Source organism: Eulemur rufifrons, chromosome 9 (genome assembly GCF_041146395.1).
Source record: "Eulemur rufifrons isolate Redbay chromosome 9, OSU_ERuf_1, whole genome shotgun sequence".
Lineage (NCBI taxonomy): Eukaryota > Metazoa > Chordata > Mammalia > Primates > Lemuridae > Eulemur > Eulemur rufifrons.
Window position 1 is genome coordinate 26,918,518 of NC_090991.1, and position 16,342 is coordinate 26,934,859.

A 16,342-nucleotide genomic window follows, 5' to 3' on the forward strand; every position below is an offset into this window, starting at 1 on the left:
GGCCACAACCAAGTTCTTCACCAGTTAATATACTTGGCATCATTTTGTCAGGGTTACTTTTGCCTGTCTTTTATAGTTGTTTAAAAGAATCCGAGTTTAATACTTGGTCCAAATTTTAATGGAACAGCAACACAATGTATTGACTCAGCATTGTGTGAACATCTCTTCTCTTTATGAAGCACTTTGGCTTTTCCCAGTGCCTTCCCAGGTATTTGCTCACTTGATTTTTTTTTTTTTTTTTTTTTTTTTTTTTTTTTTTTGAGACAGAGTCTCACTTTGTTGGCCAGGCTAGAGTGAGTGCCGTGGCGTCAGCCTAGCTCACAGCAACCTCAAACTCCTGAGCTCAAGGGATCCTCCTGTCTCAGCCTCCCGAGTAGTTGGTACTACAGGCATGCACCACCATGCCCGGCTAATTTTTTCTATATATATTTTTAGCTGTCCATATAATTTCTTTCTATTTTTAGTAGAGATGGGGTCTCGCTCTTGCTCAGGCTGGTCTCGAACTCCTGAGCTCAAATGATCCGCCCACCTTGGCCTCCCAGAGTGCTAGGATTACAGGCGTGAGCCACCACGCCCGGCACTCACTTAATCTTTATAACACCTCCTTGACAGGGAGGGAACAGCAGGCATTTTTACAGTTCCCATTGAACACAGCTAGAAACTGGGGTTTTGAGCACTTATGTGAATCCAGCTGATTTTTACAGAAATGCCAGAATATGAACAATCATACGTCTTTCACGTTTTACCTAAGAAAGCCCTGTTTAATGTACTTTAAGTCCAAGTTTGAAGGATTAATGTTGGAAGGTTCTGTGGTTTTATGTGTGTGCAGGGGTTGGTTATAAGATTGCTTAGAGAAAATTTGGGAGCTTGGAAAAGTATAAAGAAAAAAGCCAATCAGTATGAGAATTCTGTAACCTGGAGGTAACTTAACACAATGAATATTTTGTGTTTCTGTCCAGAATTTTTGTAGACTATTGCTATACCTTGAGTGAGATTAAACAAATTTTTTTTCCCCTAGACTCACACTCAGTTGTCTCTATTGTTTAATTTCAAAGCTTAGTAAAGAAGACCTAGCTCACCTGGTACTTGTAGATAGCAACTTTAGGGAGGCCATGTTGGGACCCCCTGCAGTTCCTCAGGAAAAATGCAACATTTTCCAGATCCTTTGCATTTACAACTGTTTCGTTCAGGTTTAGAGCTGGGTTCTTTAAAGATCAAATCATTCAAAGCTTTAATTTTTCAGATTAGGGAACTGAGGCCCAGAAAGTTTAAGTGACTAGGCCGTAATATATATGGCACATTGTGTTAATGATAGAGCTGAGACCAAGAGTCCAGCCCATGGTGCCAGGCACCCCAGCCCCTGAGGAACTCAGAGTTTAAAGAAGTTCCCTTTTTAGAAGTGGCCATGATGCCTGGAAGAAGGTAGAAAAGGACAAAAATAAGGGGAGGACAGCAAACCTCCATGGTATTTTGTGATTAGGAACATTTTCATGTGACTTTAAAAATATCTTCTGATCAAGGAGAAGGGAAATTTCTGGGAGGAGGCTTTATTCCTAAACACCTGATGGAAATGCTGATGGCCTGGGCCTCTCAGGGTCACAAAGTCAAATGCCTGATGGACCAAGTAGGGGTCGCTGAGTACAGGGTTTGGACATCTAATGCTGTTGGGCAGAAGGCCAAATCTTCCAAATTTCTAAGAGTTGGAAATTCCAAATTTCAATATGAAATCTTCCAGATGTTAAATATTGCCCATTATTTCAATATTTTTAGAACACTGGGTTGGCCAAGTCAATCTGAGACTCCAGTTTTCAAACTCTATGATAAATTTATAACAGTACATTTTTTTTCCAACACCAGTGAGAAGAGGAAAGGATAGTACACATTTTCATACCACTTGGTCCTGGATTCTCTTGGGAGGTTAAGCTGGATATAAATAAACCATTATTCCTTTCTTCCTTAGTATTCATGAGGAATGAAGAATAATCTTCTCTCCCCCAACCCAGCTTTCTTACTATTTGTGGGAGGAATGATTAGAAGACTGTAAGCCATTATACAAAGTTGCTTTTGCAGCAAGGAGGATATTATGGTTTCACAATGCAGTGTGCTGGACTTCCTGTCTGACTGGGCAATGGGAGAGAGCCAACAGTGAGAGCCGCTGGTCCCCAGATGCCTGGGTGCAGGCCAGCCTCATTAGCATCACCTGGGGAACCTGTAAAAAATACACATTACTGGGCCCTGTGCTTGCAGATTCTGATTCAGTTCGTCTAGGTGCAGTCTGAGAATCTGTATTTTTGACAGATATCCCAGTGGCTCTTTAACTAAATTATAGAACATCCATTCGTTGGAATACTGTGTGGCTATTAAAAAGAATTGAGGTGACTTGTATTTTCTCATATGGAAATTTCTCAAGATATATTGTTAAATGAGAAAATTTAGATGCAGAACAGTTTATATAGCATGTTCTTATTTTTACTTGTTTATACATTGAAAATTTCTGGAAAGATACAAAACCTTGAAATAGTAGTTGCACCTGGGCAAGAGAACTGCGTGCCTGGAGTTAAGAGACTTTTTTCTTACCTTTTCCTTCTCCTTTTTGTCCTCCTTTTGTTTTCTTTCTTCCTCCTCTTCTTCTCATTCTATTTTCCCTTCCTCCTCCTGCTCTTTGTGTTTTTTTCAATTAAAGGGCGAATGCGGCCAGGCGCGGTGGCTCACACCTGTAATCCTAGCACTCTGGGAGGCCGAGGTGGGCGGATCGTTTGAGCTCAGGAGTTCGAGACCAGCCTGAGCAAGAGCGAGACCCCATCTCTACTAAAAATAGAAAGAAATTATATGGACAGCTAAAAATATATATACAGAAAAAATTAGCCGGGCATGGTGGTGCATGCCTGTAGTCCCAGCTACTCGGGAGGCTGAGACAGGAGGATCCCTTGAGCTCAGGAGTCTGAGGTTGCTGTGAGCTAGGCTGACGCCATGGCACTCACTCTAGCCTGGGCAACAGAGTGAGACTCTGTCTCAAAAAAAAAAAAGGGCGAATGCTCCCCAGGTGATTCTGATATGCAGCCAAGTTAGGGAAACCAAGGCTACACGTCACATCCTCACTGTATCCTGGACACAAAAGGCCATTTCTTCATGCCTCGGAGAGTTTATTGGCTTAGGTGAAATTTTTCTGAGATGTAGATCCTTGACTGGATTGCTGATGCAAATCTACACAGGATTTGGAGGGGGGACAGAGACATTCTCACATGAGAAAGATGGTCCCTTGTTAGGCTGTGCTTGCATGATCCCAGGACACAGCAGGCATGAAGAGACGGTGTTGGGGCAGTCGATAATTAGGGGTGGTGGTTAGAGAAAGCTGGACGTGGGACCAGACCCACACATGGGAATGAACTCCAGCATTGCTCTTTTGTTTTCTCATCTGTAAATTGGGAAACGATACTGCCTTGAAAGGTTGGAGTAAGGACAGAAAAAAGGGATGTGTGTAAAGCTCTTGTTGGCACAGACAGGGGACTCACAAATAATAATTATTGCAATCCTCTTCATTAAAGGTTGCCTTTGTAGAATGGCAGCCTTGTGTTACACACGAAATCCCCCTCCATGGAGGGAAGGTGTGTTGCCATGGACATTGATTGTACCCGTCCCCCATCCCCAGCCGCTGCTTTGATGGGAGCACCCCTGTCCATGCAGCAGCGTTTTCAGGCAATCAGTGGATTCTCAGCAAACTGCTGGATGCCGGAGGTGACCTGCGACTCCATGACCAGAAGGGTCGAAATCCGCAGACCTGGGCCTTGACAGCAGGAAAGGAGCGTAGCACTCCGGTAAGGTGGGCCCTGCTCTACAGCCACACCCAGTGGAAGAGCACTGGGCTGAGTGAGAGTCAGGATCCCATGGAGCAGCACAGAACACGCAGTGTCCTTAAGCATTGGCTCTGGACTCACAGGCCTGGGTTGAGGCAAGTTAACCAGCTGTAAGACCTTGGGCAAGTCTAGGGAATCTTCCTAGTCATCTATTCTATGGGGAGGGAAAACAGTTGTAATTTTGTCTGACCTGTTTAGTACTTACCAGAGATCAGACATTGCCCCAAATGTTTTTTATGTATTAACCCACTTAATCTTCACAGCGACCTCTCAGATAAGTAATATCATTGCCCCCATTTTATAGGTAGGGAAACTGAGGCCCATTGACATTAAGTAACTTGGCTGAGGCCACGGACTAGTAAGTGTGATGTGTTTTAATGAGGGCTAAATCACACAACAAATGTAAAACACAAAGGCACGCGCAGCGCCAAGCACCTCCATGTGCACAGTCTCTTTCACTACCCCTGGTTCTCCTGTTCATTAGCTATGGGGCCTTGGACCAGTAATTACTCCTCTCATCCTCAGTTTCCTCATCTACTGAAGGAGGGAGTTGGAGGAAATTGTCACCAAATCCTCCCCCTGAAAACATTCCAAACCTTTACAAAGTCACCTGGGCCCTTCCCTTTCCAGAGATTTCCCTGTTGGGGCTCCCAGCTCCTCTGACCACTTGTTTTCACACCCCTACCTCCATTCCCACTCAGGCTGGCGTGGCCAGCTCTGAGCGTCTCTGCGATGTGTTGCAGATGGTGGAGTTCATGCAGCGCTGCGCCTCGCACATGCAAGCCATCATCCAGGGCTTCTCTTATGACCTGCTGAAGAAGATAGACTCCCCGCAGCGGCTCATCTGCAGCCCGCCCTGGTTTGGGGGCCTCATGCAGGGGTGAGTATTGCTTCAAGCAGAGTGGGCTGTTCTGCGTCATCCCAGCCTTCCTCACCGGAGCCCTGCAGCCCTGGTTAACTCGGTTTCCTCCACATTGGTTCCCTCCAGCATTTGGCTTACCCAGAGGGGTGCACTCAGAAAGAGAAGATGTGACCTCTGATAAAGGATGGCCAGAGGAGCACCTGTGGCTACTTCCCACCCCTCTTTCCTCCTGGAAGGTCTGGGGGGAATGCCTGTGGGCTCTAGTGGGAACTGTCCTCTGGTCAGCAGAGGGGGCGCATCTCAGGTCTGATGAGCCATGCGGAAAAGCCTTACCCAGCAGGGCATCTGCCTGGCTTTTTTTGGTCATTTCCTGAACCATGGAAAGCATGTTGTTTTATTACTAAGATTGTAGAAGACAACAAATGCTTAACTTACGGTTTCTTGGGCTATTTTTTTTTTTTTTTTTTTTTTGAGACAGAGTCTCACTCTGTTGCCCAGGCTAGAGTGAGTGCCGTGGCGTCAGCCTAGCTCACAGCAACCTCAAACTCCTGGGCTCAAGCGATCCTCCTGCCTCAGCCTCCCGAGTAGCTGGGACTACAGGCATGCGCCACTATGCCCGGCTAATTTTTCTATATATATATTTTTAGTTGTCCATATAATTTTTTTCTATTTTTAGTAGAGACGGGGTCTCGCTCTTGCTCAGGCTGGTCTCGAACTCCTGACCTTGAGCGATCCACCCGCCTCGGCCTCCCAGAGTGCTAGGATTACAGGCGTGAGCCACCGCGCCCGGCCTTCTTGGGCTATTTTAAGCTGGCGTAAGAGACTTGCTGCTAGCTGGGTGGGCAGCTCCCTCTTCCCACCATCATAGCTACAGGAGGTGGGCCCCAGGCTTCTCATCCTCAGGGATGAGCTTGGCACGAGGGAGTTATTGTAAGTTCTTTATTGACTTTGGGTTTGTATGTAGAGAATCTGTTTTGCTTTTCTCTGATGGCATCTCTTTCTGTGATCAGGGGAGCTGGACTTAGCACACTTGCAGGCTCCCTCATGCTGTCCTTCATGCACATTGAGTCCTGGTTTTCCTTCTGATGACCCGGATGCTGCTGCCTCGCAGGCAAGATGAGGTCATGATCCCCTTGAGGACTAGTTACTCCTAACTGCTGTGCTGTACTTTGGCCAGTCTTGGTTATTCGGCATCCAGAATGACCTTTTTAAAATAGAAATCTGGTTGTGCCCCACTCCGCTAAAAACCCTGTAGGGCCTTCCCCATGACTATCAGGATAAACTCCCAAATCCCTCATCAGGCCTTGGAGGCCCTGCCTGGCCCAGCCCCTCCCCTTTCTCCCACCTCATCTCCTCTCCCTCCCCCTTACATGGAGTTTCCCTGTTCAGAGTTTAAGAGAGACTTGGCACAGTGTGCAGTTATTTTATTTGTATACATTCCTCCCCATTTTTCCAATAAACTGTGACCTCCAAGAGAGCAGGGATTGTGTCCGTCTTGTCCATCACCACTAACCCTTAGCTGCGTGGTGCATGATAGGGCTTAGTACAAGGAGAGTAGGTTCATGTGCCACCCTGAAAGGAAAACCCAAGTTTAAGTGTTGCTAAGCTTTTAAAATTTCAGTTGCTAATCTAATTTTTTTTTTTTTTTTTTTTTTTTTTTTTATCAGTTGCTAATCTAAACATAGAGTGTATTTATATAATTAGATGAAACATACTTACTATGGGGTTAATAAAATGCTTAAGGGAAAACAGGATAGAAAGGCACTCCCTCACCCTTTTTAATCTAAAGAAACCAGACAAATCCTTGAAATAAGAGGTGGCATCTCAGATCTGTGAGTGGTGCCTAGTCAGATAAGGTTCTTCACAGGTGTCTGTTTACACAGAGCCTGGATCAGAGAAAGGAAATAAAAGCACTGAATTGAGAAGAACAGATGGTTGTATCGTTGTAGATGACTGGAGTCGGTTGTTTTTGCTTTTTTTTTTTTTTTTAAAAAAAAAAGACACAAAGTCTTGTTATATCCCCGAGGCTGGTCTCAAACTCCTGGCCTCAAGCGATCATCCCGCCTCGGCCTCCCAGAGTGCTAGGGTTAGATTACAGGTGTGAGCCACTGCGCCCTGCTAACAATAAACATTTTTGTCTTACACAACTTCTGTCAGTCAGGAATCAGGGAATGGTTTAGCTGGGATGTTCTGGCTCAAGGTTTCTCATGAAGTAGCACTCAAGATGTTGGTTAGGGCCGCGGTCATCTGAAGGCCTGACTGGGGGTGGAGGATCCAGTTTCAGGGTGGCTCACTCACACTCTGGTGCTGGGTGTTGAGCCTCTCCATAGGGCTGCTTGAGTGTCCCCACATCATGGCAGCTTGCACCCTCCAGAGCAGATGATCCAAGAGAGATCAGGGCAAAAGCCCTGGTGGATCTAGCCTCGGAAGGGATGTGATGAGTCATCATTTCTGCATTATCCTCTTGAGTTCGCAGGTCGGCCCTGTCTAACCTGCGGGGGGCTACACAAGGGCACGACTGCCAGGGGGTGAGAATCGCGGGGCCTTCTCAGAGGCTGGCTATTACAGTTGCTTTAGTTCTGTGATAAGGGGTCAAGTAGTAAAGACAAAATCAACTGTACATTCTGAAAACTTGGTTCAGCATTGTTCCTCTGAATATGAGTTATTAATTCTTAGTTTTTCCCCCTCTTTTAAATATTTCTAGAAGCCCTAATGGCTCTCCTAACCGACTGCTTAAAGCTGGAGTCATTTCTGCCCAAAATATCTACAGCTTTGGCTTTGGAAAGGTAAGAGGTTGCCAGTGACAGCCAGCGTTTGCGGGACTAACTGTAGGATCGCCTGGCCCCATCTCCCACCTTTGTCCAACTCCTCCCTCTTGTCCTCACCAAAGTGATTTTTTTCCCCTTTTTTGTCCCTTCTGAGGGAAAGGTATCTCTTAGTGTTCCTGCCCTTACTGACAAATGGTCAAAACCCTGGAGAATTCCCTTGGATGGTCCTGGGCTAGATTTGGGGAGTTTAGAATATGATCCTTTAATTCTCAGTGGAGGCCCCAGACATAGTCTCTCTAACAGAGAGGCGGAGAGAGATGCTGGCCCCATGAGTCTGCTTTGTTACTGACCTTGCCCTCCCACAGGCTTGTGACTGTGGTTGGAATGCTTTTAAGGAATTGAAATTTTAAACCGAGAAATAGTTTGAGGGCAAATAGTATCTTTTGGGTCCTTGGTTCTGTCCATCAAAGAAAGAGACTGTTGGAAACATTAACAGGTGGATGAGTAATGTTCGGTAACAGCTTGGCCACACTCCTGATTCTTTTGTGCTGAGGCAGCCTGGGGGTCGGTGGGGGAGAAGGAATGTTGGCTTTGGCCTCACAGTCCTGGGTTTGGTCCTAGCTATGGCGCTTCAGGCAGGCCTCTGACCTCTTTCTAGGAGACTTAGTTTATTAGTAAAAAAAAAAAAAAAAGAATAACACAACCGTGCAAGGTTTCTAGGAAGATTAAAGATAACATGAAGAATAATGTCCAGTGTGTAGGGGTATTCAGCAAGTTGGTAAGTAGCAGCTGTCATTATTTTAGCTGGCTGATACGATTCTCCCCGCAGTCTGAGGCTGTGCTTTGTTTCAGTTTTACCTCACAGGGGGGACGCAGCTTGCCTATCTAGGATCTCTTCCGGTCATTGGAGAAAAGGAAGTGATTCAAGCTGACGATGAGCCCACCTTCTCTTTCTTCAGTGGCCCCCACATGGTCATGACCAAGTAAGCAGGGGCTGGCCAGTGGAAGGTCTGGTTTCATCCCATGGGAAGAGTGGGCTGCATGTGACTTCCTTGTGTGGAGGGTTTCTGCTCAAACACGGGGAGCTCTTAAGAACATGTGTCTAAATCAGGGTTTTTCAACCTGGACATTATTGCCATTTTTTGGCCAGATGATCCTTTGTTGTTGGGGCAGTCCTGTGCCTTGTGGGATATGTAGGAGCAATTCCTGGTCTCTACCCACCAGTGTCAGTAGCAGGGCCATATGACTCCTGCAGCTGTGACAACCAAGCTGTCTACAGACATTGCCAAATGTCCTCTAGAGGGAGAACTACTGCTCTGAAAGATTAATTTAATTCAATATTTTAACCTCTCTGCTTTTTAAAGAGTTAGAGGCAGCTTGGTGGTGACCATCTTGCCTCTGATATAGGCAGAAGGATATTGATGCCCCTGTAGAAACTGGAGTAGGTATCAGCTGCAGCTCTTACCAGCCAAATCCAGCATAAGTGGCAGTACCAGGATTTGGTCATGACAAGTCCCTGATGTGTTCTCAATCCCTAGAAACCTAGCCCCTGCAGGGTCATGGGAGTTGTCTTGGCCGAGGTCTCTCAGCCTCCTTGAACCTGGATGCCTCTTTCCTGCTCAGAAGATATAACCTCCTAAAAGGCCTCTGCCAGATTTGCAAGGCCCTCTGTCTTCCTCACGTCTGCTCCTCGTTTTCCTGCCCATGCCGTGGATTTGTTATCCGGTCTCTTTTTCTCTGTTCCATTGCTGCTGCCTTTGCCCAAGTCATCACCATCCCTCTCCTAGACTGGCTTTCTAACTGGCCTCCATTCTCTGGACCACCCCTGTCCTACCCTTTCTCCACACTGCTGGTACCATTGTCTTTCTAAAATACAGACCTGATCAAGTGACTCACTCCCAGTGACTTCCTGGCACCTGCACCTAAGTTCCCCAGGGTACTTTAGCACCTGGGAGTATGGGAGGGAGAACCCAGCAGTGGCCAGTGGGTGTTACAGGTTCTGTGTAGACACCACTTCTCTGGGAAAAGCTCACTCACTGAAGTGGATATTCTTCCCCTTCTGTTCCAACTCTCTCCTGCCCTTGTAGCCTGGTGTGGAACGGGAGCAGGGTCACAGTGAAAGAGCTGAATCTCCCCACCCACCCTCACTGCAGCAGGCTGCGGCTGGCTGACTTGTTAATTGCTGAGCAGGAACACAGCAGGTGAGAAGGAGGCCCAAGGGCCAGGCCCCTTAGAGCCCCAGGTCTCTTTGCAGACCCAGGTTCCAGGATATACAGGGCTGTCCCTAGGGTGTGGAGCACCAGCTCCCCTCAGCCCCAGCATTTCCTGACCATTGGAATCGGTCAGCTTGAATTCCATGGACTGCCAATAAAGAGAAAGAGGAATTAATGAATAGCCTGAGCAGTGAGAATGGTGGTGGTGAGGGGCTCAACTCTGTCAGCTGTCCTGTAACCCTGAATGGTCCAGCCTCCTGCTGCAGCCCCTGAGAGCCACCCATTTTGTCCCCATTAGGACAGCGTGTGGCTGTCTTGTTTTCATAGAGCATGGTTGTGCATGAGATCCTGATGTCTGAGGAACCATGTCTCTGCCATTGAGGATGTGCTCACGGGTCTCCGGACCTTAGGTTTCCTGGGGCTCCAGGGTTGGGTCCTTCAGTTCTTGCTAGGGCAGGCTCTAAATTCATGGGTTTCCAGCAGGGCCACTGAGGCCCTGGAATGGATCCAGGCTTATTGAGTGCTGTCCTGAGAAGGCCACCCAATTCCTGTAGAGGGCATCTAGAGAGGCCGAATTCTTCCTTTTGGGGAAGTTACCCTGAAGGGACCCAAGGAAGCTGAAAGAATGTGTAGATACAACATGGACTCTAACGTGAGACTGAGTGGGGTGTGTGTCCTGGGGTGAGGTGACATTTCCTTGACATGTGTTTCCTAATGACTATGAGGATACATTTCCTGCAGGTGATTATTAGGATCTGAGATAAGTATGCAGAGTGCTTTACCCAGGAGCTCTTAGTGACATTATCATTGTTGTCATTGATGGCTCTAAGCTCCAAGGGTCTGATCAGCAAAAGGCCACAGATTCCACCACCAGAGACCACCCCCCCAACCCACACCCCATCCTGTTTTCTTAGAAAAATGTTATATACAAATTATTTGTTTAGAATGTGTTCAGAGGGCCTAGAAAAAGGGCAACACTCATTTTTTCATCATGTCCTCCTTCCCTCTCTGCCACCTGAAGCTTCTTCTCTTTTGCAGCAAGCTGCGGCACCCACACCTGCTGCAGCTGATGGCTGTATGCCTGTCTCAGGACCTGGAGCAGACCCGCCTCGTGTACGAGCGCGTCACCGTGGGCACGCTGTTCAGCATCCTCCATGAACGAGTAAACGGCTGTTTCCATGGCTTTTCCCCTAGCTGCCCTCCCCGCTCCTTTCCCCCTCCCCCCACTCCAGCTGCAGAGATCCCATTCACGTGTGCGTGGAAAATAAATCTCTTCATTCTTTTACTTTATGCAGGCTGTATAACGAGCCATTTAAGGCTGATAAGTACATGCTCGGAACTACTATAATTTGATTTTTGTCAGTTCTGCTTCCTTATCACACATCTGTGAGTGCAGCACACCCAGACACGTTTCTAGCTGACTGTAATTCGGCAGCCCCTGGCTTTATTTTTCTACATTTTCACTTGTGTGCTATCCTGCTTTGTTTACATAGAGGTCTGTGTCATTCTCCTCTCCCTCAAATTTCTTTGGGGTTAGAGGACATCTTCCATGGCCAACAGATTCCCTGAGAAGTGTGCTTTGGGCTGAGTTATGGCTACAGAGAGCTCCTGCAAGATTTGATTTTTTTTCTGACTTTGTTCTAAAGACCTTCTAGGCAGGGCCTTTGCCCCAAATTTGCCATTTGCCCTTGCCCCAAGTTTGCCATTCCTCCTGCCTGAGGACCTCCTATTAGTATTCTCTTTTTCCTTTTTTCCTTGGGTGAGGGCATTACATTAAAATGACATTTCTCTGGAGGAGAGACCCATTATGACTTTAGTCAGCTGGGTACACTGATGTATGTGAATTTCTGTCCTCGTAGAAGGAACTTTCTAGTTTATCTGATTGGGGTAAGGGGCTGAATTGGTTATCTGCATCCTTTGGGGTCCTTTGAGCTTCCAGGTTCTCCCAGCAGAAGGGGCTTAGACAGGGAGGGGACAGGGCATGGAACCTCCCCTGGCAGTTTCCCCAGGCCGACCCTGGATCCACATACCAGGCTTTGGAACTTTCTCTTCATTGTTTGTGGTATGAAGCAGCTCAGCTGAGGACAAGGAGTCTAGGTTTGGAGCCAGGGGGCCTGGGTCAGTGGGACCTGAGGCCAGTCCCTTAGCCTCAGTGAGCTTTAGGTTCTCCATCTATAAAATGGGGACCCTGGGTACCTGTGAGGATCGAATGGAAAGACTTTGGAAATACAGTGTCAGGGGCCTGGTCCCTTTTGTTCCTGGTGTTTTATCTCTTGCTTGCAGCGGTCCCAGTTCCCGATGCTGCACATGGAGGTGATTGTGCACCTACTGCTCCAGATCTCCGATGCCCTGAGATACCTGCATTCTCGGGGGTTTATCCATCGCTCCCTCAGCTCTTATGCTGTCCACGTCGTCTCCCCAGGGGAAGCAAGGCTGACCAATCTGGAGTACATGATGGAAAGGTGGGTGCAACCTGTTGTGTGACTTCCTCCTGAAGAAGGTCCCTGGGGAACATTAGCTGTAGAGACAGAATCTGATCTGGATGGGACTCCTTCTCATTGGTGAGCTGAACTGCCCCTCAGTGAATGAAGAGGTTTCCCAAATGCCTTACTCTGTTTGCCAAGGCTGGGGGGACTTTGGGGAATTTACTTCTATTCAGGACATTTTAATAAACATTTAATAAGTAAGAGCTCATATTAGCCAATGTGAATATGTGCTGTAGCTGTCCACTCCAAAATTTTCAGTGGCTGAACACAACGAGTATTTCTCACATTGCAATCTAGTATGTGTATTGGAGAGGAGCAGTGTTCCATGTCTCCCATCTGTGGCTCTGCCAACTTCTGGGCCTCTATCCCCTACTACGTTCTTTGTGTTGGTGGTCAGTGAGCAACAGAGAGAGCATGGCGGGGGACGCGGTGGGGTTTGGGACCAGCCTGAAGTGGGTAATATCGTTGCTTGCCACTTGGCAGTGGCCCCAGCCCAATCACCTTCTTACTGTAGGAGGCTGAGAAACGTGCCTTAGCTGTGCATCCTGGAAGGAGAGAGAATGTGATGGGTGCTGATGAGCCTGGTGGCCTGTCACACCTGCTATGTCCAGGTCAAGCACTGGTCTGGTGGACGTGAAGGGCCTGCCTTGCCCTTAAGGGGCTCAGCACAGTGAGAGGCAGGCAAAAACAATGTCCTCATTCAAGAGCTGGTGGATGAGCTTAATTTTCTGTTTGGCTGGAGTTAAAGTCCCTCTGAGAGTTGGGGACTGACCGCCACTTCTCACCCCCAAGCTCTGAGAGGCAGAGATCTCCCCTGCACTTGCTTGCTGCTATTCTCAGCTCTGAGCCTTTGCCCAGTGTTGATGCTGCTCTTCTCTGAGGCCTCAGCCACTGGGCAGTTCCCTGGCTTAGAACCCCCTACCTCCTATTACCCTGCCCCTGCCCCCGCCCCAGCTTTGTTTCTGAGTCTCTCGCAGGCCATTGTTTCTCACACACCTCAGAATTCACTTCTCTTGCTAGATGAAAAGCTCCATGAGGGCAGGGATTTCTGTTTTAGTCAGTGCTGCTTCTCAAATGCCTAGCACAGGCCTTCACACAGTGGGCACTCAGCATTTTTTTTTTTTTTTTTGGAGACAGTGTCTTGCTCTGTTACCCGAGCTAGAATGCAGTGGCATCATCATAGCTCACTGCAACCTCAAACTCTTGGGCTGAAGCAATCCTCCTGCCTCAGCCTCCCCAGTAGCTGGAACTACAGATACATGCCACCATGCCTAGCTAATTTTTCTATATTTTGTAGAGACAAGGCCTTGCTCTTGGTCAGGCTGGTCTTGAACTTCTGGCTTCAAGCAATCTTCCCGCCTGAGTCTCCCAAAGTGCTAGGATTACAGGCATGAGCCACTGCACCTGGCCAGCATGTTTTTTGAATGAATGAAACTGAAAGAGTTACCTCCCCAGACATTGAGTGCCTCTTATCTCTCTGCCTAGAGAGGAGGGCAGAGGCCAGATCATGCTTGGCCGTGTGGGCCCTGGTGAGGTATTTGAATTTCATCCTGAGAACACTGGGATGCTGTGGAAGAGGTTTTCTTGAGCATTATGGTGTCATGCATGATTCATGGGTTGGCTCCTGTGTCTCTAGAAGGGGCTGCTATGCTGGGGCAGGAAAGAACAGGGCGGCCATTAGGGTGTGACGAAGTGCTGCAGGTTTCTACTTGGGGATGAGCACAGGCCACTAGAGCTGCTCACCTCACATCTGGTCCATTCTCAGTGTGAATTAAAACCTTTCAGGGGCTCCTCATTGCCTACAAGGTTAAGTCAAGGCACCTTTGCAGGGAGTGAAAGCCTTCCCAGGTGGGGCTCCACCCACAGAGCTACCCTGATGACTGCCCCAACGCCCTTCTGGCCATTTGAAGCCACTTTCAGTCCATGCCTTTTGACAGAGCTGCTCTGTATATCTGGGATACCTGGTATACGCCTCTTTGGTCTTTTATTTTTTATTTTTTATTTTTTTTAGAGATAGGCTCTCACTCTGTTGCCCAGGCTGGAGTGAAGTGGCATCATCATGACTCACTGCAGCCTCAAACCCCGGGCCTCAAGCAATCCTCCTGTCAGCCTCCCAAGTAGCTGGGACTATAGGGGGACGCACCCCTGCGCCTGGCTGATATTTTTATTTTTTATACAGATGATGACTCACTGTTGTCCAGAGTAGTCTCAAACTCCTGGTCTCAAGCAATCCTCCTGACTTGGCCTCCCAAAGTGCTGGGATTACAGGTGTGAGCCACTGTACCCAGCCCTCTTTGGTCTTTTAAACTCACTTCACACACAGTCTCCTACCACTAATGCCCTCATCCCTGAGGTACTTTGCATATTCCTCTCACGTGTATCCGTCCAGTGCACCTCAGTCATTTCTATACAAGTGTGTTGGCCCTACCAGATAGCGAGTTCGTCACCAGCTCAGGGCCTGCCACATGGTAAGTGCTCAGTAAATGTTTCTTAAATGATTGGATGAGTCTAGATGATGGAAAAACTTGAGATGGTTCAGGGCAGAGTTGACCACTTTGGCTATGTGTTCAGGAGCAGTGAAAGCTAAGGGGTTCGGGGTTTTTGCTGTTGATAACACCATAGGCTTTTTAGGAAGGCTGCGACAGAATCCGTTATTTCTCAGTGGTTGAGCGCCATCTGCTGTTTTCATGAAGGCATAACAGTTTCTTCCTCTACTTTCGCTCTCCGGTGGCAATGTGAATCAATGTGAATGGTGCTTTGGAGATGGCCCAGCCCAACCCTGTACTCTTATAGATGAGGAAACTGAGGTCCAGAGGAGTGAAGGGATCATGGGAAGTTACCCAATTGATTGGATAGAGGTGCAGTTTGGGCTAGACCCAGGTGGAAGAGGATGCCTCCAGGCTATAGGGGCAGGCTGGATTGGAGATTGAGGGGAGGAAGATCATAAACTAGGAGGCCATGGGACAGGGCCTGGTGGTGACCAAGGAGCCAAAAAAAAGGGAAAAAAGTGAAATACAGAGAGGAGCGGGGGTGAACAGCTGGCCAAGTGAGAGGGTAAGAGGTAATCAGGGTCTGTGAGTGCCCCTGGGAGGTCCAGCGGCGCTGGGTATGGTAGGAAGGTGTGAGTTCTCATATGGGCTTCTTGACCTCAAAATGGCACTGCAGGAAGAAATGTCAGTCAGCAAGCAGTTGCAGCCGTAACTGCGTACCCTTCTTTGAAAGCTGATGACGTGAGTTGATTATCCAGGAACCTGAAATAGCCTTTAATTCCGCATTTATTTTTGGTAACATTCTACTTGGCCACGTCTGTTTGTTGAATGTCATTGTCAAGGGTAGCGTTCCATCTCTTGGTGAAGAAGTGATGCAGCAGTTTCTCCTACCCTTCAGCTCCTCCTTAATGGAATCTTTAGAGCTGGAACTGACCTTGTAAATGGTGTCACATAGCTGCAGCCAAATGTAATTTTAATGATGTCAAAGCTGAAGCCCAGAAAAATAACTGTTCTAAAGTAAGAGCCAGAAAAGAAGTCCCGCACTCCCAGCTAGCTTCAACAGAGCAGGAAGAAGGGGTTGTAAGGGCAGAAGGCGAGAGGAAGTAGGAGAGAAAGGATTTAAAATCCTGGTTATAAGTGACTTCTCCTTTGCTAGGGCCTTAGACAAGCCTGGCAGGCCTGAGAAGGGTGTTTCTCTTGAAGGATTGCCTCCGAGCTTGGGGAGCCAAGAAAGCTAGGTTCTCAGAATATATCTCTGACAATAAAACACTCCATTGTGTTTTCTGCAATGATAATATAATTTGTATTAGTTTAACACATAATTATGTAAGGTACATACAAATATACTAAATTTATACATTAAATATAAAAATATTTGTATGTTAAATTTGCATGCACATCCACACTGTTCACACCACACGAGGCCACACCTAACTATTCAGCAGCGTAACTAAAAAGTCAGTACCAGATTTTATAACATCACGACTTCTTGAACTCACTGCCCTCTATCAAAAGGTTTGCTGGAAGAAACATTATTTAGGGAGTTTGCTCAAAGTCTGAGAAGCCCATCCCATCCTCTAAAATTTGTCCTCACGCCAGGTCAGCAAAAAACTTGCTATCACTTTCTTTTCGAAAACCAGCAGTCAAGTCTTTACTAAATGCTTCCCATA

The 16,342-nt window shown here is 47.4% G+C and overlaps 1 protein-coding gene across 3 annotated transcripts in view; it reads left to right on the forward strand.

Moving 5' to 3' along the window:
- TEX14 (testis expressed 14, intercellular bridge forming factor) overlaps positions 1–16,342 on the forward strand; it is a 79,064-nt gene that overhangs the window by 22,892 nt on the left and 39,830 nt on the right. For 2 of the 3 annotated variants that reach the window (XM_069481118.1, XM_069481120.1), the window contains exons 3-9: positions 3,650–3,815; positions 4,598–4,734; positions 7,421–7,502; positions 8,337–8,467; positions 9,572–9,685; positions 10,736–10,859; positions 11,981–12,159. In XM_069481118.1, the coding sequence (XP_069337219.1) occupies positions 3,650–3,815; positions 4,598–4,734; positions 7,421–7,502; positions 8,337–8,467; positions 9,572–9,685; positions 10,736–10,859; positions 11,981–12,159 (933 nt within the window). Of the gene's footprint in view, positions 1–3,649; positions 3,816–4,597; positions 4,735–7,420; positions 7,514–8,329; positions 8,468–9,571; positions 9,686–10,735; positions 10,860–11,980; positions 12,160–16,342 lie in introns of all 3 variants that reach the window. The other variant, XM_069481119.1, reaches the window with a different exon arrangement.